Raw genomic sequence first — 23,876 nt, 5'->3', positions numbered from 1 at the left:
TCACAGGCTTGATACTTTCAAAAATAAAGGGCATATTTTGAAGCTGGTGGGACCCTAGCTGAGAAGAATTCCATGCCGACTTTGTAAAGGATTCTTTCCTTTAACTCAAATATTTCTGTAGTGTTCCAGTGGACAATCAGACCAAAGTTACACACTGAAAAAAAATTGGATCTGGTCGCTGTTTCTCAAGGAGCGAATAAGATGTGAATCTGCAAGTACTTAGTTAATCGGCAACTGGTAAATAAATACAAGGCGGCATTATGTTTGTGAGCCATTGTAGGTCATGTCGCATCATGACATATACGAAATCACACTTTGTACAGGAACGTGCACTTACAATCTCTCCATCTTTGCCTCCAAAATCTAAATACAGCATCCTTATTCCATCATCTGAAGACATTTTCAGCTTTTCATACGGAGCTTGTATGATTGTCTTGGGAAAGGCACCCTCCTGTGGCTCAGTGGTAACAGAAAATCCATTGTCATAATGTATGGTCAAGCGGCACTCCTGGTTTTTGTAGGTGCAAGCTGAGAGAGAGAGAGAGAGAGAGAGGTGAACAATGGAAGTCAATCCAAGTCAATCCATTTTCCCAGGCACTTAACTTTTAGGTCTCAGTCCCAAAGGCCAGCCACAGATTTCTTTCTAAAGTTAAAAATTAATAATTGTTCATGAAAATATTCCCCTTAGATTGCTTTTGATCTTGTAATTTAACTTGTTCTGTGAAACTAAAGGAAATGGAAAGAAATTCAATTTGCTGTGATTTACTGAATTTTATCTGGACTCTAGCCCTGATCTGATCATCTGACAACCCACAGGCAGATACGTGCACTCGCCTTCCGATGGCCTTGTCTCAAGAGGGGAAACGCTGACATCTGATTATGATTTAGGGCAAGCTACCGCTGAATCTTGATTCTCTCTCTCTCTCTCTCTCACACATGCACGCACACACACACACACAATCAGTCAATGTCTTGTCTTCCCCCTGGTGAAAAAGCAAGCATTCCCCCCTTTATATGACCAAAGTTAACAAATGTAACACTCCTAAGAAGTCAGGAGTGGGTAATTCAAAGATGATCTAATTTCAAGAAAGCTGAACAAAGCTCATTTACAAGTAGAAAGGGGTGCCTTTTGAATTTCCCTGATGATCTGATGACCTTGGGTCCTGGAAAAGGTGCTATAGCAGATCGATGTCAGATGTGGCACCTTCCACGAAGAAGGACATTTCCTCCCGCTGCCCAGTGTGGCAGCCAGGAATGGTCCACACGCTGCCCTCTGATCCAAAGGAACAACACTGAAACCTGTAGCTCAGGTTAGGTGCCAGCTTTTCTCTGTGGTCCTCACTGCGTTTAGAAAGAGACCAGTGCTTTAAGCTTATGAGCTGGTTGGAAGGACAGCCACCAGAATCCAGGTTCCCATTTAGGAAGACTAGTGAAGGTTTAAAACCCTTGATAAAAGAGTTCTGGAAAAGGTTATTAGATATCAGATTGGAGTGGGGTTTTTTTGTTTGTTTGTTTGTTTGTTTTGCCTCATAAAACACACCCAGGCAAGTAAATTGGCTCAGGCCTGTACGTACGTCTGAAAGCTTTTTAGGGATAACAGGGTGTTTTCTTCGCTGGGAATGGGGTTTGGGAGGAGTAAGAGTGAGGGCATTATTGATTAGACTTGCATTAGCTCAGCTTATAAACCAAACTGAATTTTACCTTGCCACACACTTCTGAAGCAGGACCTTAGCTTATTATAGGTGAAACAAGCAACGCTCAGAGGTGAACGTGTCACAATCCAGGTGATTTAGATTTCAAAATTCAAGTTCTTTTCCACTCTGCTATGTGTCTTTCTCTCACTCTGGTACTCAGGAGATGGAGGGATACGGAGAGGGACCTTGGAAGGAGTTTCTCAGAATAATCACAGTGGGATGGAGGAGACCTTCAGAGGGTGGGGGAATAAATAGGGCTGTGTGTCTGCCCACAGAATGAGGCAGCTTCTACCTGAAACTCTGGTTAAAACATATACCCCCCTTCCTCCAACTTACTGTGGCAACTTTCGACTTGGAACTAAGGGCTGATATTTTCCTAAGGTGCATTCTCTAATAGGTCTTTGAGTCCTTCTAGGCAAAGCCAATCGATAAATCTTGTTATCCTCTCGGAAGGGTCCTAGACCTCTGCCACCCCTCCAGTCCAAGGGTGACCGAGACCAGTAGCAGAGGTGTAGTTCTGGCTTCCCAACTTGAATCCTCATTTTTGACACTCATCGCTTCTGCCACCTGCAGAATATGTGGGTGAATGGGCTCTAAACTTGGGTTTCACTGTTTTTCCTTCCTCGGTGTTTGAACTTGGAAGCTATGCCCTCAGATATTCTGACTTCGCTGCTTGTGATTCCTTTTTCTAGTTGATCTCAAATGGTATTCGATGCCTTTATATAATGGCATCGGTTATCTGAAAACGTTGTCAATCTTCCCAGGATAAACTGAAAACATTATCAACTTCGTTGAAGCCCCAAGTTCATTAAAACATAAGCCCCTTTGCCCCTAGTTTTTCTTGCCGTACAGAAGAGGCCTAAAATAGTAAAGCTTCAATGACACTCCAAAAAGGTTTTCAACAATGTTTGAAAATATTGAGGGGCACTAGTTCGTTTCAGGATAATTTCTAAAAGACATTGATTATGTTGCAGATGCAGCAGGAATTCTGCAAAACAACTGGGGTTTCGTTTCATGTTTGCACAAGTAGAGGAAATATGGAGAAACCCTGCTACAGGTTGATGTGTGTCCCATCTTTCTAATCCTCCTGGTGCCGGAGGAAGCTGCACCCTAATGCAGCAGTACTTGCAGAGTGATCCACCAACCAGGAGCGCCAGCACCACCTGCTACGTCACTAGATAGAAGTTCTCAGGCCCCACCAGGAACTGTGGGTCAGCAATCTGAAGCTCTTGAGGGTAAAACTGAAACACTTTGTTGTTTTCAGTGCGGCTAAAGTTTGGAAACACTGTACCTAAGATGACATGTGGGAAATCCTGCTCCTCTAGAGTAAAGCTGTACCATAGGGCATTCTACAATGCTGGAAATGTACTAGATCTGCACTGTCCAACGTGGTAGCCATTAGGCACATGTGGCGATTGAGCACCTGAAATGTGGCTAGAGCAACTAAGTTGCTTATTTACATTTGCATTTAAATAGCTACAAATGACTAAAGGCCAGCATATTGGACAGCATGGGTCTCTCTATCATCCAGCATCAATTTATGCATCTAGGTATCTATGTATGTATGTATCTATCTCTCTATCTATTGATCACCTATCTATCATCTGTCTGTCGTGTACCTATCTATGTACCTTCCTCACTACCTGTATGATTTAGAGAGTGGCATGAAGATTACTTATCACAGCAGTCTGAAAAGAACTGTTGTTTTGGATCAGTGGCCTAACAGTGAGAAGTTCCGTGTCTCTGTAGACACTGTCGTGAATGAAGGACTTTAGAGAGACACAGCATAGCGTTAAAGGCAGTTTTGTTGTTTGTTACTCATCTGATCTTGGGCAAGTTACTTCACCTGTCTTGGGAATTTGCTTCCTGATTTGTACAATTCGGTTGACAAGGGAATTGTGACGATTATAAGATGAGATGAGGTAATGTCTTGTGGCCCAGGACACCCACACACACCTGGATGGTTCTACAAAACAAAACAGCATCTACACTGATATTTCTATTCCAAGTTATTTCATTTTTAAAATATTAGTCTTGTCTCAGTTAGCTGATTTCAGGAACCAGAAAGGGCTGTTTTGCATAGTATGAGAAACAGACAGTATGTAAAATGCTTGGCGCTCAGGATATCGTCACTCACTCATGTAGTATGAAGGGTTCTTCCTTCTACATGCACACGTCTGACTCCTCCTTCCTCAGAGCACTACGTGAATGTGACTGCACCATTGCACGCTCCCTCCTTCCTGTCTGCGTCTCCATGCATCCCCGGGGCAGAGGTGATGGGTGATTCTTCCCAAGGGTACACGCTTTGCTCTGCTCACCCTCACCCACATGCCTTTGGTTCCCGCTCTCTTTCAGAGCCTGGTGGTCCAGTTTCCTGATCAAATTTGCGAGCTTCCTAATATATTTCCGATAATTTTATTCTGTGATAAATGATTTAGAATCAAGTTCTGTTGCTTCTTACAAGAACCCTACTTGCTGTGCCGCAAAGTTCATGCCTCCAGGAAGCTACCCAGGGGTTACAGGTAGAAAAATGACATTCAACGAGCTAAGTTACCAACTTTTCTCTGAATGAAGGTGGGATAAGGCTTTTCACAACCAAACCCTCAGGTTCCATTTTCCTAGGGCATAAGGTGTGCCTTAACTTAGAAGAACTGAGGTTTACCGCTGGAACTTTACCCCCAAAGGCCAGTAATGGAAACTCCTCTGAAGCCAGAGTGGAGCAGAGGGTGCATTCTTCCTAGAAAGAGGGGGACATCGGGACCCCGTCGCCAGCTGCGCTCACCAGTGCTGACTTCATTAATGAGTTCAGCTGAGTTGTGGCAGCCCTGTACAATGCTCCTTGTCCAATGAGAGAGGTCCCTGCTGATTTCGGCCCTGAAGACATGTGTTTCAATCCCCTGCCTGGTACCGGTTCGTGTTGCAAAAGACAGATCCACACCAGCCTGGGGTGATCCTTTCCCTGGGCCTGAATGGACCAACCTGTTTAGAGAGAGAAAAAGATATCATCAAAGTGTAAACTACTTGATTCACTGGACACGTCACCTGGTAAAAGCCCCTAAATTGGTGACTTGCTCTCTGTCATTCTGATCTGAAACCCAAGGCCCCGTTGTACCCTCATGTTCACCAGAGTTTTCTGCCATCCCCTCACGATGGTGGAGTGAGATTAAGAAGTTTCCAAAAACTGTGCATCTGCTCGAATATGCAGGGCCATTGAATAATGTGACTTTAACTACAGTTAGACACACTCCGCTGTGCTCACTCATCCAGAAAGAAAGAGAATTAAGTACATGAGAGAGAGGACAACTTAAATAATGTGTGAAATTCCCCCCACCGTTCCTTTCCTGGGCATATGTAGGTCCCAGTGTGAGCATGAGAAGGGAAAGGAAAGCTACTGTTTCCTGGGTTAGACTTCATCCCCGTTTCTTGCAGTTGGAGCATCTGGCTACATTGCATGTACGTCTGAGTAGGCATTTTTCAGGCACATGCTCTCCAAATGCAAGCAAACAACCTTGGGACTCCGTTGAAGAGGTAGCAATCTGTGTACCTGTATTACAGCTTGAGAAAGAACTGGCAGTGCTGGACTTCTTAAGAAAAGGAAGCAAATTGTACTTTATGGGAGACGTAAGGGATTTTCAAGAGTGATTTTCACTGTACTCATTGTTCACACTGATTTTACAACTTATGAGCACAGGACGTGATGCCCACAGTAAATATTTGCTGAAAAGCCAGACTTTGCGGAGTGCAACCTTCTGAGCAGCCATTGGCTCCTACTTCTCACTTGTTTCCTATAAAATACACTCGGATCTCTCAGGCTCTCTCCGACTTCTCAATATCTCAACCTCCTTTTGGGAGAGACTATCATATCAATAATTTGCAGGATAGCGAAAGTATAATTTAGTAAATGTTACTGCTCTCCAGGGTCTTTGCATTTTCAGCCTTATCTTTTAACACAGAAAGAAACACTTTACCAGTTGCTACAGAAATTTCAGGTGTGTCTATTCGCTTGGTGGTTGGGAGAATTATTTTTTTTTAGGTAAAGCACTTGTTACCTCTAGATTAAAAACTGCACAAAGGAAATCCCAAAGCTTATTTTCTGTTGTAAGCTTAAATATTATAGACCAGAGTTATCAGCTGGAAAAAAAAAATATTGTAGCCTGTTGAATTTCTAGCAACAAGCTTGCTGTATAACTCTTAGGAGCTTTTTTTACTTATCAAACTGGAGGTAGTAGTTTGCAGTGCCAACTTGAAGAAAAACATTCATTACAAATCCCTTGGGTTGTAAAATCTTGGAAGATAGAGAAATTCCTGAGAGATAACAACTGTTGGCAAGAATGTGGAGAAAAAGGAACCCTTGTACACTGTTGGTAGGAATGTAATTGGTACCACCATTATGGAAAACAGTATGGAGTTTCCTCAAAAAATTAAAATTAAAACTACCATATGACCCAGCAATTCCACTTCTGGGAATGCATCCAAAGGAAGCAAAATCAGTATCTCAAAGAAATATGTGTACTCTCATTTCATTGCAGTATTACTCACAATAGCCAAGAAATGGTCCATCGATGGATAAGTGAATTTAAAAAAATGATACACATACACACACACACACACACACATAGGAATATTATTCAGTTTTTAAAAAGAAGGAAATCCTGCCATTTGCGACAATGTAGATGAAACTGGAAGAAATTACACTAAGTGAAATAAGCCAGACAGAGAAATACCATATGGGCTCATTTATATGTGCAATCTTAAAAAAAAAAAATTAAAAAAATTAAAAATCAAATTCACAGAAACAAAGCATAGAATGATGGTTGCCAGGGGCTGGAGGCTGTGGGAAATGGGGAGCTATTATTCAAAGGGCACAAACTTTTAGTTATAAGATGAATACGTTTTGAGGATCTAATGTATACCTTGGTGACTGTAGTTAATAATACTGTATTGTATACTTGAAATTTGCTAACAGAGTAGATCTTAAGTGTTCTCTCACACACACAAACACAGTGTAACTATGAGGTGATAAATGTGATGATTGGGGTAATTATTCCACATGTATATCAAATCATGTCATTATACACTTTACACATATATAATGTTATTCATCAATTGTACCTCAAGATAAAAAAATAATCAAAGATAGAGAAATTTCATGAATCTCATTGAAAGGAGTCTAGGACAGTGTGAGAGGAAGTCTCCATGGGTGCTCACACACAGGAATTTCACATGTAGAGACTGAGTCTACTTCGGCAGGAGGGAGAAGTGAATTTTGTAATGAGAAGTGAACAAAAGGGGCTGAGAAACCGACGGAGGTTTCAAAATCTCGGTGAGGGTAAAGAAAACAAGCCATTCTCAAAAGCCCAGTGTAGGTTTTTAAATGGCTTGAGGGTCAGGTAAAAATTTATTAAGAAAGGTATACACAAAAAGCACAAATTTATATTGTTTTTTCTTAATTGTTCGAAAGTATTTTTATATTCAATGGTGTTTAAGTTTTAGAAGCTCTAATAAATCTATCTAGTTCTTCCTTTGTTAAAATCTTAAAATCGGTATCAGGTTGGCATCTCTGACAGACTGCACGGTAAACTGATAATTGACATAGCTTTGGGAAGCATAAAAACCCGCATTAGAGCCCCAATTCTGCAAGAACCCTACCTCATAAATAACTGTGTAGGGCAAATGAAATACTCTACGTAGGGTGCGTGGCATAGAACCTAGCATATTGTTTGTACTCAGTCAGTACGATTTCCATCCCTTGCCTCTACCCTTGGTTTTCTTATGTTAAAAGCATAATTCCTGCCTCATGATGTGAAAACACTATTCAGAGGAAGAGTCCTTCAGATGGGAGAGTGAAGATCCAAATGAGGAAAGGTTCCCTAAAGATGCCAAAGACAACCTGAGCTGCTGCTTTTAGATGCCTGTGGTCCAAGAAGGTAAGGAAGCTCTACGTCTCCAGGCTAACTGTAAGATGGACGGATGGCTGAAAGACAAGGTAACTAAATTCATGCTTTGCTGCTTGATGAAAAGAATGCTTTTGAGATCTGAGCCTGAGTAAGGTGCGATGGAAAACCAGAAGGGAGTGGCATTTGGAAGAGAGCATGCTTCTGCTTCAAAGTACTCCAGTCCTTGCTGGGAAGACTGCACACCAAGGTACTAGAAGGACTTAGTATGTAAGTGAAACTCAGGGCCATGGGGATCTTTGGGAAATCAGGGAGAGCAAGTGAGCAGTTGGAGGACTGGGAAAGTGGAAATTGTATCCTGATTTTCAGAACATGGAATAAAGTAGATTCTGTGACCCTGTTCTCCGGTGAGGTTCTGTATTGGATTTTTTTAAGTTACCATATTTTACTTTCGAAAAGAGGAAACAGTAGTTCATGAGGGTCTATGTGACTTCCTTATATACAGCTGTGTCATTCACAAACAAGATTACTAGAAAAGTAATAGATGAAGTGAATATTCAGAAAAAAAATGTATTGACAGTTTCTTGTAATATTCATTTGGACTTGAAAGAAATCAATATTGGATTCACAACTTATCAGTCAGATGGGTACTGTGTTAAGTAACCATAAGCATTAGGAGTCAATTCAATTAGGTATGAAGGTAGAGTTGTGGCCTCAGATCTACCCTGTTAAACCTTTTTAAGGTTTTTATTAAAATATAGCTAACATACAATATTATATTTATTTCAGGTGGGCACCATAGTTATTCAACATTTATATACCTAAAGAAGTGATCACCATGGTAAGTCCAGCAACCATCTAACACGGTACCACCTTATCACAGTATTATTGATTGTATTCCCCACGGTGCAGTGGAAGACCAGAAATGAGTGGCATTGGAAAGACAGCATCCTTCTGCTTGAAAGAACTCAAATCCTTGCTGGGAAGACTGCACACCAAGGCACTAGAAGGTACATTACATCCCTATGACTTGTTTGTTTTCTACCTGGAAATTTGAACCTCTTATTCCTCATCACCTTTCCCCCCCTTTTAATTTTTCAATTGCAGTTGACATTCAGTGTGATTTTATATTAATACCAGGTGTACAGCATAGTGGTTAGACATTTATATAATTTAAGAAGTGATCCCTCTGACTAGTCTAGTACCCACCTGGCACTATACATAGTTATTACCTTATTATTAACTATATTCCCTCTGCTGTACTTTATATCCCATGACTATTTTGTAACTACCCATCTGTACTTCTTAAGGCCTTCACCTCACTCTGTGAGGTTTGTTGTTCATGGGTCAAAGTTGACAGCTCCTGGGTAGGACGACGCTGTGGAAACAAACTTGCATAGCCGTCTGCTGGAGCTCGAGACCAAGCATAGCATGATCTCCTCAAGGTAGGTGCCCCTCCTCTGGACTCCCACACATTATCAATCCATGGAGGCCATTGTTTTAAGAGGACCACCTCATCTTCCTTACTAGACCTTGATGGCCTTCAGGGTAGGAGTCTTGTCCCATCTCTCACGATTCCATGGTATCTAGCATCCTACCTGGCACATGTTAGGTGTTCTGTTCATGTTAGCAGAATAACTGCATGAATACAATTTTTCAAAATATTTTCAAAACACGTGTTTTAAGTTTGCAAAGGAAAATGCACACACACACACACCAACACACACACACATAACACAACTGACCTATTTTGACATGTTTTAATATTTGGGGCCAGTGAAAGTCCTCCTAATGGAGTCTTCATTTGCAGACCACATTTGAGAACACATTACCGTAGCCAGATTCTGGACATTCAGTACCAAGTAAATGTCAACTGGACATTAAGATGTTAAAAGTCTCCATTTGGACATTTGAAAAGGTAAGGGCTAAGGATAGAATCAGTCCGCCTGAGTTCTTCCCATTTTGCCAGGAACAGGCTTTTTATATTCCTCCCAAGATTCTTCCCAAAGACCTTTCCTGATCCGCAGTCTCAGGAGGGACTCAGAAATAGCGATTATTTATCTTTCAATTATTTTACATTTTCAGCTATTTATGTATCCTTAAAAATATGACCATCTGTCTCTTATCTGCGGTAGGAACTAAACTATAGCCACCACGAAAATGCTGTCTCCCAAGAGAAGATAACTTTCTTACTCAGCCAGAGAAAAATACTGGCACCCTGGGACAGGCTTTCAAGCTGCAATTCACACCCAATTTCTTAGTTTTATCTGAAACTGCTTGAGAAACCCTAGGATATGCTTCATTTCCTGGTTACAAAATTCAGATACACATTCCCATGGATAAACCCATGGTTGGAAGCAAAGTCACCGACTCTAGCAAGATTTTACATTTCCTCTTACAAAGGAGTGTGACTAAGCAAACAAATGAATAGGACCACATGATATTAGAGAGTGGCGCAAAAAAAAGGAAGGCACAGATATGAGCAGACAGGGCAGAGTTAGATACCCCAGATGAGATAGTTACCAACTGTGTGACCTTAGCAAGTTTCTTAAACTCCCCATGCCCCAGACTCTTCAAATGCAGACTGGGGATAACAATATGCCTGCCTCATGGTCGTGTGGTGAGGATGAAATAAGTTCTATAAACACTGCCTGGCACAATGCCTGATATAGATTATATAGTAATATCCATTATTATCATTAGTTCAATTAGGGCAGGACTTTTAATTTGATTATTCCCTGCTGAATGTCTAGCACCAAGAACAATTCCAGGCACACGGCAGGTACTCAGTAAATAGTTGTTAAATGAATGACTAAATGAACAGCTGGGATACAATGAGGACTTATTTTCCAAGGAGTATGTAATGAATGACCACTGTGAGATACTGACTTCTCTCCCACCCTCAGTGCCTCAACCACATGATACAGTAGCTAATGTTAAATCCAAAGAACTTGGCTTCACATTCACTAAATGCTAATTTCCAGTTAAATTCAATGCTGAAAAAAGTGATCTCAATAGGTAACTAGGATGAAATGTTCTAGGCGTTCAGCCTCACATCCATTTACTGTTTCTTCTTTCAATCTGTTTCTTCTTTCCATCTCTGGCAACTGGTGTTTTCAGTAGTGACTTGTTTATTTAGGCAGTCAGAGTTACCTTTTTTGGTCTGAGAGTAGAAGGTGACCATTTTATCAAAAAAAGTGAAAGTCATTAAACTTTCACATTGGTGGCCAGCATGGCTCCCGAGTACATTTAAAGAATTATATATAAATGAAATGGGTCTCTAACCCAGATACAAAGAAATGGTGAAATGTCTTAAAATTACTTCAAATGCCCAAAGTGGTGGATTCCATGCGGCTCAGCATGGCTGTGGGATAAGTACATTTTTGGGTAAAATTCTTTGTCGAAGACTTGGAGGAACTTGGTGGTAGAAATACTCATTCCTACAGGAGGCCAGGCCTAATGTTTCTCCATCAATAACTGAGGGACTAGGCCACATAATGTTTCTGGAGCTTCGACTATGCCCCTTTGCCTGACTGATTTTGATAAAAGCAAAAACTAAAACCTGTTTCACAAGGTATGCTGAAGCACTAATTTAATTCTGGATGGGAGTTAGAGAATGTTGCCTAAAATGTTCCATACAAAAACATTATTATTAATATCCTTAATTAAAACAAAAACAACCGCAGCACACCAGTTCAGCCAAATTAGTAAAATTACATATTAGGTAACTGGGTTGCTAAGCAATATTACATCCTCATTTTACTTAATTGCTGTAATTAGCATCTCCCAACTGATGCCACAATGCAAGCTACCAAGAAAAGGAAAGAAAAAGCAACTAGTCAGATGCCTTAAATGGTCTGGTGCTCTCGAATACTCTCATCCAAAGGCCACCCCTAACGGAGCCCAGCAGTCAAGAGCCTCTAGGAAAGAAGTGAGGAGAAAGAATCACTAATAAGGACCCATCTGTCAGGTAGGAGGGGCCACCCAGGTACCAAACCCCCTCAGCCAAGACTAGCCAAACAATTGCCTCATTTCTATCTTCTAAGCATCTGTCATTTGGATAAGGCAAGGTCCCATCTCCAGGAAAGCTGACATTGCTAACAGGTATTGACTAGACGCAAAGACCAACTTAATAGAGGAGAATGAGCAGCAAAAGAGATGGGAGCCAATTTTTGACTGTTTAATGGTATCACTTGGGTAGATTTCCGAAGAAAAGTGACTGTCCTCCATACATTCTCTGTGGCCTCATGACCTTTCACGGCCAGCTTCCAGCAGTAGTATGGAGGAAGGAAAGTACTAGATGCCTACTAGGTGAAAGTTTGCATTGATACTATTGTGTAGTCTCTACAATGACTCTTCATAAAGTGGTATTATGGGTTCCACTTTACCAAAAAAAAAATAAAAAAAAATCCATGGTTCTGTGTGGTAGCTGCCTAGGATCACAGAGTGAGTGTCCAGAATTTGAACCCAGGTCCATATGACTACAAAGTCTATATTCTTTCCATCACAGCAGGAAAAGGGGCCAAACTCCAGCTTGTCAACTGCAGGTCGGAAGAAAACTGAAGTGAGAGAGTGTAATGAAGAGGTCACGTCATCCATGGCTTTAAATTACCCACGCACTTTTCTTCTCCAAGAGAACCAAGACTTATGTTCCGACAGATACTCTCACATCACGATATTCCCATGTCTTGGGAAATTTTTCCTTTGAAGGTAATAGTTTTTGCGTTACTTAGCGGTCTTAAAGCTCTAATTTTTAAATATGTTCTTTGAATTTTCTGGTTATCTCTTACCTATTCCTGTATCCCATCTATGCTTTATATAGTTCAACATGTATCACAATGCGTAAAAATGTGTATTATAATAAGGCCTTCAGGAGCTTCAGGACAATTAAAAGTAACTATTTTACTGGGAAAATGAAACAAGGAGTGAATAACCTGAACAATTAGCTCTTATGACAGTTGGTTTATTTTTTTTACAGCGGTACCTCGGTTTTCAAACGTAATCCGTTCCGGAAGACCATTCGAGTTCTGAAACATTGGAAAACAGCCAACACTAGGCCTTAGGATCTTGCAGTCAGCGGAAGCCTTGTGACATGTTCCACTTCCCAGGTGTGTTCGAAAACCGAAGCATTAACTTCTGTCTTTACAGCGTTCGTAAACCGAAATGTTCGTCAACAGAGATGTTCAAAAACCGAGGTACTACAGTATTCCCCTACCATCAACACAATGTCTGCCCCTAATAGGAGCCTTTTAAGAGATCCTTAAAGTGAACTGAACATTCTTGCCCCAAGGAGGAAACCATCATTAGGCTACCTGCCTGCGGTGTTGTTTCAAGTAGCATTCAGAACTAGCGTTGTGGTGTGAGTTGCGGGGTTCCAGTCCCCCAGTTTTCACCTCACACCTCCCTTTCCCTACAAACAGACCAACAACTCTTCATTAGCCCAGTCCTTGTATCTCACTGACTTTGATTTAAGACACCAGGAGTGCCTGATAAACGCAATATTACATGTAGGACCAAGTATGTCCAATTATCCGTCATTCACATATTAATTTTAATGATGTTTTCCAATCTTCACAATTGCTAACATTTATCAATCACTTATTACATCTCTGCCATAGGCTAAGCATTTACATACACTGTCTCAATCGATCCTATCAATAACTGCATGAAGCAGAAGGTACTATCGCCACCTTCATACAGATGCGGAGACTTGAATTCAGAGATTAATGTTTTGCCCAAGATTACATTGTAAGTAGACTTCTCAGGATTCGACTGCCAGTTTGTCTGATTCCAAAGTCCATGGATCTCCTCTCTCTGCTCATCTCCCTCCCCCCAGTTCTGAGCGGCTCCCAAAATGGTGTCAGGAAAGGCACGAGGCTGGCAGTTGGTGTAATCACTCAGTACAGTGGGACAAATGGAATGGACAGGTGTGTAGGAGAACCCCACACTTTACAGCTGGACACAGTGTAGCTCCTCGGACACGTAAATCCTTTTGCACTGCCCATGGATAATGCCTACATTCCCTAAGAGTGAGAAGGCCTCCCAGGCTTAGTGGGAACACCACAGGCTGCTTGCAATACAATGTTTGACAAATGCAGTTGGCCAGACTTTCCCTGTGGAAAGCATTCCTAAAATTACTGAGGCGGGCCTGAGGCAGCAACTCCTTTTAGCACCGAGAAACAGGTTAGTTCCTTCGGCACCAATAATTATGCTGCGTGTTTAGTAGAAATGCTCAGTGTCTTTGGCTCCCAAGTGGTGTCATAGGAGAGGGGTGGGCATTCATCTGTTCCTCTTTTTCAGCTACCCCAAACCCTTCCCTCAGGCCCACAGGTCAGAGAACGGGGCTCAGACCAACATCACTCTTCACAAGCTCTGTGCTTCCAAACCTTTCGCCAACAAACTGGGTGTGCAGAATTTCTGCGTTATATCTCCCCTCCTCCAGAATTCCAGAAATAGTGTGACCTTAATCCTCGTTCTCTGTAGGCCCATCTCGCTCGCCAATTATGACAACAGTGACAAAAAATAACCAACACACTTACTCCAAATGGGCAAGAGCACCTTTTTTTTTTTTAATGTTCAGCAACATCAAATAGGCTTTGGATAAGCAAAACAATGTGTTCCCAAGGATTCATAAAAAGCTGAGGGATGAGAATCGCTAAAATGATGACATGCTTGTGACCTTCCTGAGTGCACTGCTGTAAATGGAACGACTGATGCATGTAGCACCATTGAAGCTTGTCAGTGGGAGAGGTGACTCCTCATAAACGTCTCTGCGTGGCGGCCAACACCAAGAACACGTGAGCATTCCTGGGGCGACTGCTATGAGACACAATCAAATATTTTATCTTCCAGAAAAATATAAATTAGATGTGCCTGGGCCCAAGGGGGGTGGGGGGGGGGGGCGCGGGACCTAAACAAATCAACTAGGAACTGTGTTTGAGGGAATAAGTCGATTTTGGAAGAAACCTGTTTCCTACTAGCTAGAGTCCCAGCCCGTTCTTTTGCAACAAAAAGGAAGATTTCTGACATTCTGTTCAGGGCTTTCCCTCACTGCTAAGGTGACTGATAGTTGCCCAGTCCTGCTACGTGCCAGGCATTATGCTCGATAAGCCTGTATTTAGGTCATTGCTATGGATTGAATCCTACCCGTCCCCACCCCATCAGTCCATATATCAAAGTCCCAATTCTCTATGTGACTGTATTTAGAGATAGGGCCAATAAGGAGACCATTAAGGCTGAATGAAGTCATGAGGGCCTGATAGAATTAGTGTCCTTGTAAGAGTCACAAGAGTTCCAGTTCTCTCTCTCCCCAATGTGTACAAAGAAGTCACGTGAGCACACAGCAAGATGGTGGCCATCTACAAACCAAGAAGAGAGCTCTCACTAGACACCCACCGTGCTGGCACCTGGCCTTGGACTTCACCCTCCAGAATTGTGAGAAAATAATTATCTGTTGCTTAAGCCACCCAGTCTATGGTATTTTGTTGTGGCAGCCTGGGCTGACTCATGCAGTCATCATTATTTAATTTTCATAATCACTTTGCAGTAGACGTTACAATTAAGTTGTCAGGAGAGCTAAGGAAAGATTTATGTTATACACTTAGCAAATTCAAAGAGCCACTAAAACTCCAGGGAATAAGAAAATGCTCCTGGGAGGCTGCAGAAAACAGTGATTAAGAAGGTGGACTCAGAATCAGAATCTCAGGTCTCTCTTGCTAGTGGGTAAGTTACTTTGCCTCTTAGTTCCTCAGTTTACTTGTCTGTGAAATGGGAATAAATCCTCAACCTCATAGGGTTGTAAGGGTTAAATATAGGAACGCTGAGGACTACATTTGCCCAATACTTGTTCAAAACACGTTTTCCTGACTCCCAACCTGGCCTGCTGAGCCAGAATCTCTAGGCAGGGTCCTCAGAACAGGAATCTTCAATAAACAGCCAAACTCTGATAGAATCATGGAAAGCACTTGTCCTTGACCTAGTCTTCCTTTACAAAGGTCATCTACTGGTTTATTACTGCCTGGTCTACAGGAAGTCCTCACTTAACATTGTGCACAGGTTCTTGGAAACTGTAACTTTAAGTGAAATCAGGTGTAGCAAAAACCAGTTTTACCATAGGCTAATTGATATACACAAATATGCTGTAGGAACTTAATTCTTGTTGGAATCAGTTAGCTTATGGTGAAATTGGTTAAAGTTGCAGTTTCCAAGAACCTATAGACTATGTTAGGTGAGGACTTAACTGTATTTGCAAATGGTAATGGCACCCAGGATGATTAATTAGTAGATACCCTAGATTAAGCTTTTAGAAGACATGACTCTATATCCATAAGTAAAAATTAAGCTGCACATTTAAGATGTATGTACATTACTATTGATAAATCATACCGCAATTAAATATTTCAAAAGTAAATTTTAAACACAGAACACTCACACATCCTCCCTTTTTTTTTCACTGTTTCATATAGATTGTACTTTTACTTGGCATCAAATCAGGAGCACTTTCAACAGGTAAATTTTATTTATCCTTGGGATTCTGTCTTCGATCAAGGTTTTTAAAAATATTTTTATTAAAAAGATAGTAAACATACAATATTATATTCGTCTCAGGGGTACACCATTGTTACTCAACATTTATATACCTAAAGAAGTGATCACCGTAAGTCCAGCAACCATCTGACACCCTACCACGTTATTACAATATTATTGACTATATTCCCCGTGCTGTATATTACATCCCCATGACTGATTTGCTTTATACCTGAAAATTTGGACCTCTTATTCCCCTTCACTTTTTCCCCTTTTACAATTTTTCAATTGCAGTTGACATTCAGTATTATTTTATATAAATTTCAGATGTACTGCATAGTGGTTAGACATTTATATAATTTAAGCAGTAACCCACTTGACCAGTCTAGTACCCACCTGGCACTATACATAATTATTGCCGTATCACTGACTATATTCCCTATGCTTTACTTTACATCCCCATGACTATTTTGCAACTACCAATTTGTAGTTCTTAATTCCTTCCCCTTTTTCACACACCCCCAGCCCCTCTCCCATCTGGCAGCCATCAAAATGTTCTCTGTATCTATGAGTTTCTGTTTTGCTGGTTTATTTTGTTCTTTACATTCCACAAACCGTGTTTCTCTGAAAATTAGACCAAGCGGACCATCAGCTCTAATGTGTCTTTTGGAGCAAAAATTAATATAAGACCCGGTCTTATTTTAATATAAGATTGGGTATAATATAATATAATACAATGCAATGCAATGCAATACCATACCATACAATACAATACAATACAATATAATATAATGTAATATAATATCGGGTATAATGTAATATAATAAAAAATAATATAATATATAATAAAATATAATACCAGGTCTTATATTAATTTTTGCTCCAAAGCATGCATTAGAGCTGATGGTCCAGCTAGGTTTTATTTTCAGGGAAACACAGTATAAGCAAAATCACATTGCATCTGTCTTTCTCTATCTGATATACTCCACTCAGCACAATACCCTCCAGGTCCACCCATGCCTCCTCAGATGGCAAGAACCCATTCCCTTCCATGGCTGAGCAATATTCCATTGTATATATGTACCACCTCCTCTTTATCCATTCTTCCATCGATGGACACCCACATGCTGCCTCCACATGTTGACCATTATAAACAATGCTGCAATGAACATATGGATGCATTCGTCCCCTTGAAGTAGAGTTTTGGGTTTCTTCGGATAAATACTCAGAAGTAGGATTACTGGGTCATTCTTTATCTCTTGTTATAGCGTTTGTTTTAAAGTCTATTTTCTCTGGTATAAGTATTGCTACCCCAGCTTTTTTGTTGTTGTTATTCATTTCCATTTTCATGAAATATCTTTTTTCCATCCCTTCACTTTCAGTCTGTATATGTCTTTCAGTCTGAAGTGAGTCTCTTATAGACAGCATATGTAAGGGTTTTGTTTTCTTATCCATTCAGCCCTCCTGTGTCTTTTGATTAAGCATTTAATTCATTTACATTGAATGTGATTGTGAATAGGTTTGTAGCTATTACCATTTTATTATTCATATTTTTCATCTTTCTTTTTTCTTTTTCCTCTTTTTAAAGAAGTCCCTCTAACATTCCTCGTAATATTGGTTTGGTGTTGATGACCTCCTTTAGCTTTTTCTTGTCTGGGAAGTTCTTTATCTGTCCTTCAATTTTAAATGATAGCTTTGCTCGATAGAGTAATCTTGGTTGTAGATCCTTACTTTCCATCACTTTGAATATTTTGTGCCAATCCCTTCTGGCCTGCAAAGTTTCTGTTGAAAAATCAACTGGCAATCTTGTGGGAGCTCCCTTATAAGTTACTAGTTGCCTTTCTCTTGCTACTTTCAAGATTCTCTCTTTAATCTTTGGCATTTTAATTATGATGTGTCTTGGTGTGGGCCTCTTTGGGCTCATTTTTTCTGGTACGCTCTGTGCTTCCTGGGCTTGTATGTCTATTTCCTTCACCAGGTTAGAGAAGTTTTCCATCATTATTTCTTCAAATAGGTTCTCAAGCCTTGCTTTCTCTCTTCTTCTGGTAACCATATGATGCGAATGTTGCTACACTTGATTTTGTCCCAGAGGTCTTTTAAACTATCCTCATTTTTCAAAATCTTTTTTTTTCTTCTTTTTGCTCTTCTGATTACGTGTTTTGTGCTACCTTCTCTTCCAAATCACTGATTTGTTTCTCTGCTTTATCTAGTCCTCTGGTGATCCCTTCTAGTGCATTCTTCATTTCAGTTATTCTTCACTTCTGACTAGCTTTTTTTTTTTTTTTTTATGGTTTCCATGTTCTTTTTTATGCTTGCTTTCTCATTGTTGAAGTTCTCACTAAGTTCCTTGAGCATCCTCATAACCATTGTTTCGAACTCTGTCTCTGGTAGGTTGCTTGCCTCCATTTCATCTAGTTCTTTTTCTGGAGTTTTCCCCTGTTCTTTCATTTGGGACATATTTCTTTGTCTCCTCATTTTGGTTGACTCTCTGTGTTTGTTTCTACGTATTAGGTAGATCTGCTATATCTCCTAGTCTTGTCTGGGTGGTCTTATGTAGTACATGCCCTGTGGGGCCCAGTGGCACAGTTTTCTTGGTCAGCTATAGTGGGTGCTTCAGAAGTGTCCCTTGTGTGGGTTGTGTGTACCCTCCTGTTATAGTTGAGCCTTGATTCCTATTGGTACCTTAGTGGGTGGAATTGACCCTCCGGCTGACTGGCTGTAAGATTTGGCCATATCCACAGCTTATAGGCTACTGTGCGGGGGCTTACCCCAAGGAGTTGGATTTGCCAGCGGGCTCTGATGCCTGTTGAGACCACCCTTTTGGCATGCCACTTGTGGGGCTAATTGGCTGGTACTCTGTTGTGGTCTGGAGTCAACTTCCAAGTATGTTGGTTCTGGAGCCTCTTGGGTGGGGCTCTGGTGCAGGCCCAGGTCAGCCACTGCCTGTGACCAGCTGGGGACTACAATTGTAGGAACCACAAAGCAACCTGCAGTTGTTCGCTGCCTGTGCTAAACCTAGAAGCATGTTGGAGAGGCCATGCTATGAACCATGGAGGGCTGCCACCAGCACTGGGCCTGAGATAGCTCCACAAAGCCAGGACACACCATGACCTGCTTGTCACCTGCCTGCTCCCTTAAAATTCAGCCACTGATAAAGCCTCGTGTGGTACTCGAGTTGGGTGAGACAGTCTCAGGGATTCATTAGAGTGGGAAGAGTTGTATTCACCAGATTAATGTAGATTCTGTTTTGGTGCCAGTGTTGAGCTTGGAGTTACTCAGCAAAAGACTCAGAGTACACTGAGGCCATTTGCTGCCCTCCTAGGGCCTGTGGACCTCAATAGTTTTGCAAGAAAAGAGTGCAATATGGGTGGGGCTGGCTGGTAATCAAAAAAGTGCCTCCAGTGTTGGGGGACTTGGGTAAGGCAGGGTCCCAGGAAGTCAGCAGGGTGGAGCAGCAGAGCTCACCAGACCAATTCATATTCAGATTTGGCCATGTGGGAGTGGGCTCAACACAGGAAAGGTAGTGCCCACCTGCCAGCTGCAGAGGACCAGGATTCTAACTGGGAAAATGGTGACTGCCCCTTCAGTCCTTGCTCTAAAGCCACACAACTCAGTCTTTCCCCATATGTCTCGGATGCCCCAAGTCACTGTCTGTCCATCACACCCTGCGGTGAGTATCTGCAAGGGAGTGAGTCTGTGTGTAAGCAATTTAAGAGGATGTCTGGGTTTCCTGCAGCCTTCTGTCCCACCTGAATGGTCAGAATCCCCACTGTTTTTCATAGCCAGATGTTATGAGGCTCCTTTCCTGGCACCAGTACTCTGGGCTGTGGTCCCTGGCTCTTCCTGGGGGAACCTCTGCTGCTGAAATAGCCCTCTCAGTTCTCAACTTCCCCATGCAGGTGTGGGGCCAGCCATTCTGTGTCTCTGCCCTTCCTACCAGGCTTGATGTGGGTTCTTTATATTCTTAGTTATAGGACTTCTGTTCAGCCAGACTTCATATGGTTCTCAGAGTGACTGTTCTATAATTTAGTTGTAATTTTAATGTGTTCATGGAAGGAGGTAGGCACAATGTTTGTCTTCTTCGCCATCTTGGATCCAGAATGCCCCTTAGAAAAATCTACTGCAAGACAAATAATGCTACTAGACAGGCTATGTACCCAAATGCTCATATATGAAGGGCACAGTGGTGCAGATGACTGTACAGAACACATGGGGAGTAGAAGCAGGAGTCACTTGATGAACTTAAATATTTGGCTAGGGAATAAGCCAGTGGAAGTACTGGAGTCACCTCTATAATGGAAAGATCCAGAGTTTTCCTTTGATTTCTACCACTTCTGGCAGAAACGAACAGCCTCAGCCCAGCCTCCCACGTCAGAAAGCTGGGTTTACCTGCCAGGATAGAATAGTTTTCAATCTTCAGCTGGGGTGAGACTTGGTCCACAACTACTCACTCACAAGCCCAGCTTGGAGCTACGAAAAAGGTACATCTCCCCAGCGTGATTACGGGGAAAGGGAGAACAGGAAAGGGAGGGGTCCTTTTCCTTGTTTGCTTTCCAAAAATATTGTTCTAGGCATATCTTCAGAGTCATGGAGAGAAGCTCACCATGACCAATGTTTGCAAACCAGGGTTTACTGATGCACAAGCCAAAAGGTTAATTAAAAATAAAAATTAAAAAATTCCCCAAAGTGTACTATGTCCCCTGGGATTTGGAGACAAAAGCATTCCCGGAGGGCGTTTCACAGATGGTTCTGAAAGAGGGAGGGGGAGTCACCAGCCTGGGGTTAAGTACTGTCCTGGTGGGAGGAAACCGGGATGGAAACTCCAGCTCTCACTTTTCTAGGCTGCTGCACTGGAGTAGACAACAAATTACCTACTAGCTCGAGGGGATGAAGTCAGAATAAATAGCCAGTGTCATCCTAACATCTTGGACAGACTCTGCCTCACAGGCTATCAGCTGGAGATCAGGGTCATGATTATGGGCCTAATTTTATCATTGCTAATAGGGCTAATATACACATATAATCACGTACTTTTCTTTTGCAGTTCAGTGGTCCAGCGGGGTCATTTGGGAAAGGGCAGTGAGTTGAGAGGTCACGTATCACCTCTGTATCTCCTCTACGTTTAGGTGATAGACACCAACTTTTTTTTTTTTATGCTACCTCTTTTGTTCTAAATGAGCACAGTTTGCACTGAAGGGGTTTCCATTTTCTATTTCCATACTGGAGGTAGGCTCATGGTTTCCAGCCATTGATGTGCTTTGCTCACCATCCAGACTTGGCATCCCTGTGGTTTGTGAGCCTGAAACAGTTACAGTCCGCGGCCCCCGCCCCACCAAGTTTCCCCTGATGGCATTTACTGTGTCTGCACACCCATCCCCCTTTCTGCAGCTTTGCTCTTAAAGGACTGACCTGCCCCACAGGAGGCCTGCTTGTGCAGACAGCCTGAGGAGCCTGCAAGAGGACAGCCTTCCAGGCAGCCTGAGCATTGGACGGACTGCTGTGACACTGTGCAAGTCCAAGCACTTGCCTACATCAGAACAAATTCTGAGGGAATCATTTATGCGCGAGGGCAGTGCTGTCCAATCGAGCTTTCTGTGATGATTTAAATGTTCTAGATCTGTGCTGTCTGAAATGGTGGCCACCATCCACGAGTGCGGAGGACTTGAAACGTGGCTCCTCTGACGGAGGAACTGAAGTTTTGAAATCCTGAATGAATGAGTGAGTGAGAGCATGCACAAAAGAAAAGGCAGCCTTCATTAGTCGGAGTGCTCAGAAACCGTGAGGAAGCTCTGTCTTTCGGGTAAGGTTTGTTTTCAAGTTGCCTAGAAACTCTACCTTATTGAAACTTGTGTTCTTGAAAATCATTCCAAGAAGCATGAATCCAGTTTCTCTTCTTAGTAAATGCAGTGAGTGTGGTCTAATCGTTCTTTGGTTTTGGTTGTGGGAAGGTCTCAGAGCCCGTGGAGGAAGATTGCAACGTAAACTGTAGAAAGCGATGGAGATTGGGCTGAATTTGAATGGACCCTCAGATATAGCCTGAGTCTTCATACGGATATTTTAGGATATTTGGGTTCTGATTATTAAGATTTTATTGTAAACATCAAAAGTACTTTAATAGCTAGCCTGCCAAAGATTTTGAGGCTTAGGAGACTCAAAAATTAAATTATTCTTTTATATGATTTTATTTATTTGATTAATGTCTAAGTGACCTAGGCCTGGTTCCTGGCCCCTGTAGGATTCCTCTATTCACCTCCGTGGCCAATAATTGCCATCTTCAGGCCACCCTTGCTGGTCTCCATAATCAACCATGAGTGGAAGTAAGAGGAATTTTAAGGAGTTTCAGCTCCGCTCACTACCACCATTTCAATTTTGTGTTACCTCTCGCCTGTCACTGAGCCTCATTCTCTTCCCCACACCTGAGCCTTGACTGTAACCTGTTTGGCACCTCAGTCCATCCAGCACAGAATTTGTCTTATTTCTATCTTTTGCTCAGGACAGATGCCCCAAACCTCAGTCCACTATGCTCTGTCTGTTGGACCAAACTCCTTCTAGAGTTTGTTCCACGTTGTTCAATAATTCATTCAACGGACACTTAAGGGCCCAATACTGCCAAGCACTATGGCAGGGAGGCCACAGCCATTATGTTCGCGTGCCTAGCTTCCAGGTAAAGAAACGGAGACGTAGGAGTAAGGAAGAGCATAGAGCACATACAGGAAGCCCTGGTGAGAGAAGCCAGACTGGGAGTTGTCAGCTGCTTGGAGGCAAGACTCCAGTTTGATGTGCTTTTGTGTTCAGGATACAGGCCTTCAAAGAAGGGGGTGAGCATATGATGCGTTAAGATAATAAGTCACAGGGCCGGCCCGGTGGCTCAGGCGGTTGGAGCTCCGTGCTCGTAACGCCAAAGGCTGCCGGTTCGATTCCCACATGGGCCAGTGGGCTCTCAACCACAAGGTTGCCGGTTTGATTCCTCGACTCCTGCAAGGGATGTTGGGCAGCGCCCCCTGAAACTAAGATTGAACACAGCACCTTGAGCTGAGCTGCCTCCCGGATGGCTCAGTTGGTGGGAGCGCATCCTCTCAACCACAAGGCTGCCGGTTCGACTCCCGCAAGGGATGGTGGGCTATGCCCCCTGCAACTAGCAACGGCAACTGGACCTGGAGCTGAGCTGCGCCCTCCACAACTAAGACTGAAAGGACAACAACTTGACTTGGAAAAAGCCCTGGAAATACACACTGTTCCCCAATAAAGTCCTGTTCCCCTTCCTCAATAAAATCTTTAAAAAAAAAAAAAAATGATAAGTCACATGAACAATAAATGTGCATTGAAGGTCCTGAGAAGCAGACAGACCCTGGCAGCCCCACTTCAACAGGCAGCATGACACAACTGAGGAAGAAGCTGTTAGAGGGTCTCATGCTGAACGAGCTTTAAAAAAGCCCCGTGGGACATTCCCATATGACATTCTTTGTGCCACCAAGTGAAGGCCCTTGATGGATAATTCTTTCCACCTGAACTTCAAGATTGTCAATGCATGGGCATAGTTCATCTCAAAGGGGATAGGATGGAGACCCAGGAAGGCAATTCGGCTGGGACCATCTCACAGATGTCACTGTTCCTTCCTGTTGAATAAGCAGTTTGTTCTTTGTCTCTGTGTTGCCCTGTGTTTGGCTATAATTGATCATCAAGCTATCTGGCTAAAAACAGGTGGCTACATTCTGGAAGAACTCCCATCTCCTGTTGCAACAGTAAGCAGTAATATAAGGTG

The 23,876-nt window shown here is 42.3% G+C and overlaps 1 protein-coding gene across 2 annotated transcripts in view; it reads right to left on the bottom strand.

Annotated features, from left to right (window-relative positions):
- Positions 1–23,876, bottom strand: part of SNTB1 (syntrophin beta 1) — a 208,468-nt gene that overhangs the window by 5,799 nt on the left and 178,793 nt on the right. For both annotated transcript variants that reach the window (XM_074317034.1, XM_019717404.2), the window contains 2 exons: positions 4,477–4,673; positions 338–528 (listed from right to left, as the gene is read on the bottom strand). In XM_074317034.1, coding sequence (XP_074173135.1) covers positions 338–528; positions 4,477–4,673 — 388 coding nt within the window. The remainder of the gene's footprint in view (positions 1–337; positions 529–4,476; positions 4,674–23,876) is intronic.

The sequence above is a fragment of the Rhinolophus sinicus genome, linkage group LG12 (genome assembly GCF_036562045.2).
Source record: "Rhinolophus sinicus isolate RSC01 linkage group LG12, ASM3656204v1, whole genome shotgun sequence".
NCBI lineage: Eukaryota > Metazoa > Chordata > Mammalia > Chiroptera > Rhinolophidae > Rhinolophus > Rhinolophus sinicus.
The sequence above is the reverse complement of the archived record's forward strand: the minus strand, read 5'-3'. Positions and strand labels throughout refer to the sequence as shown.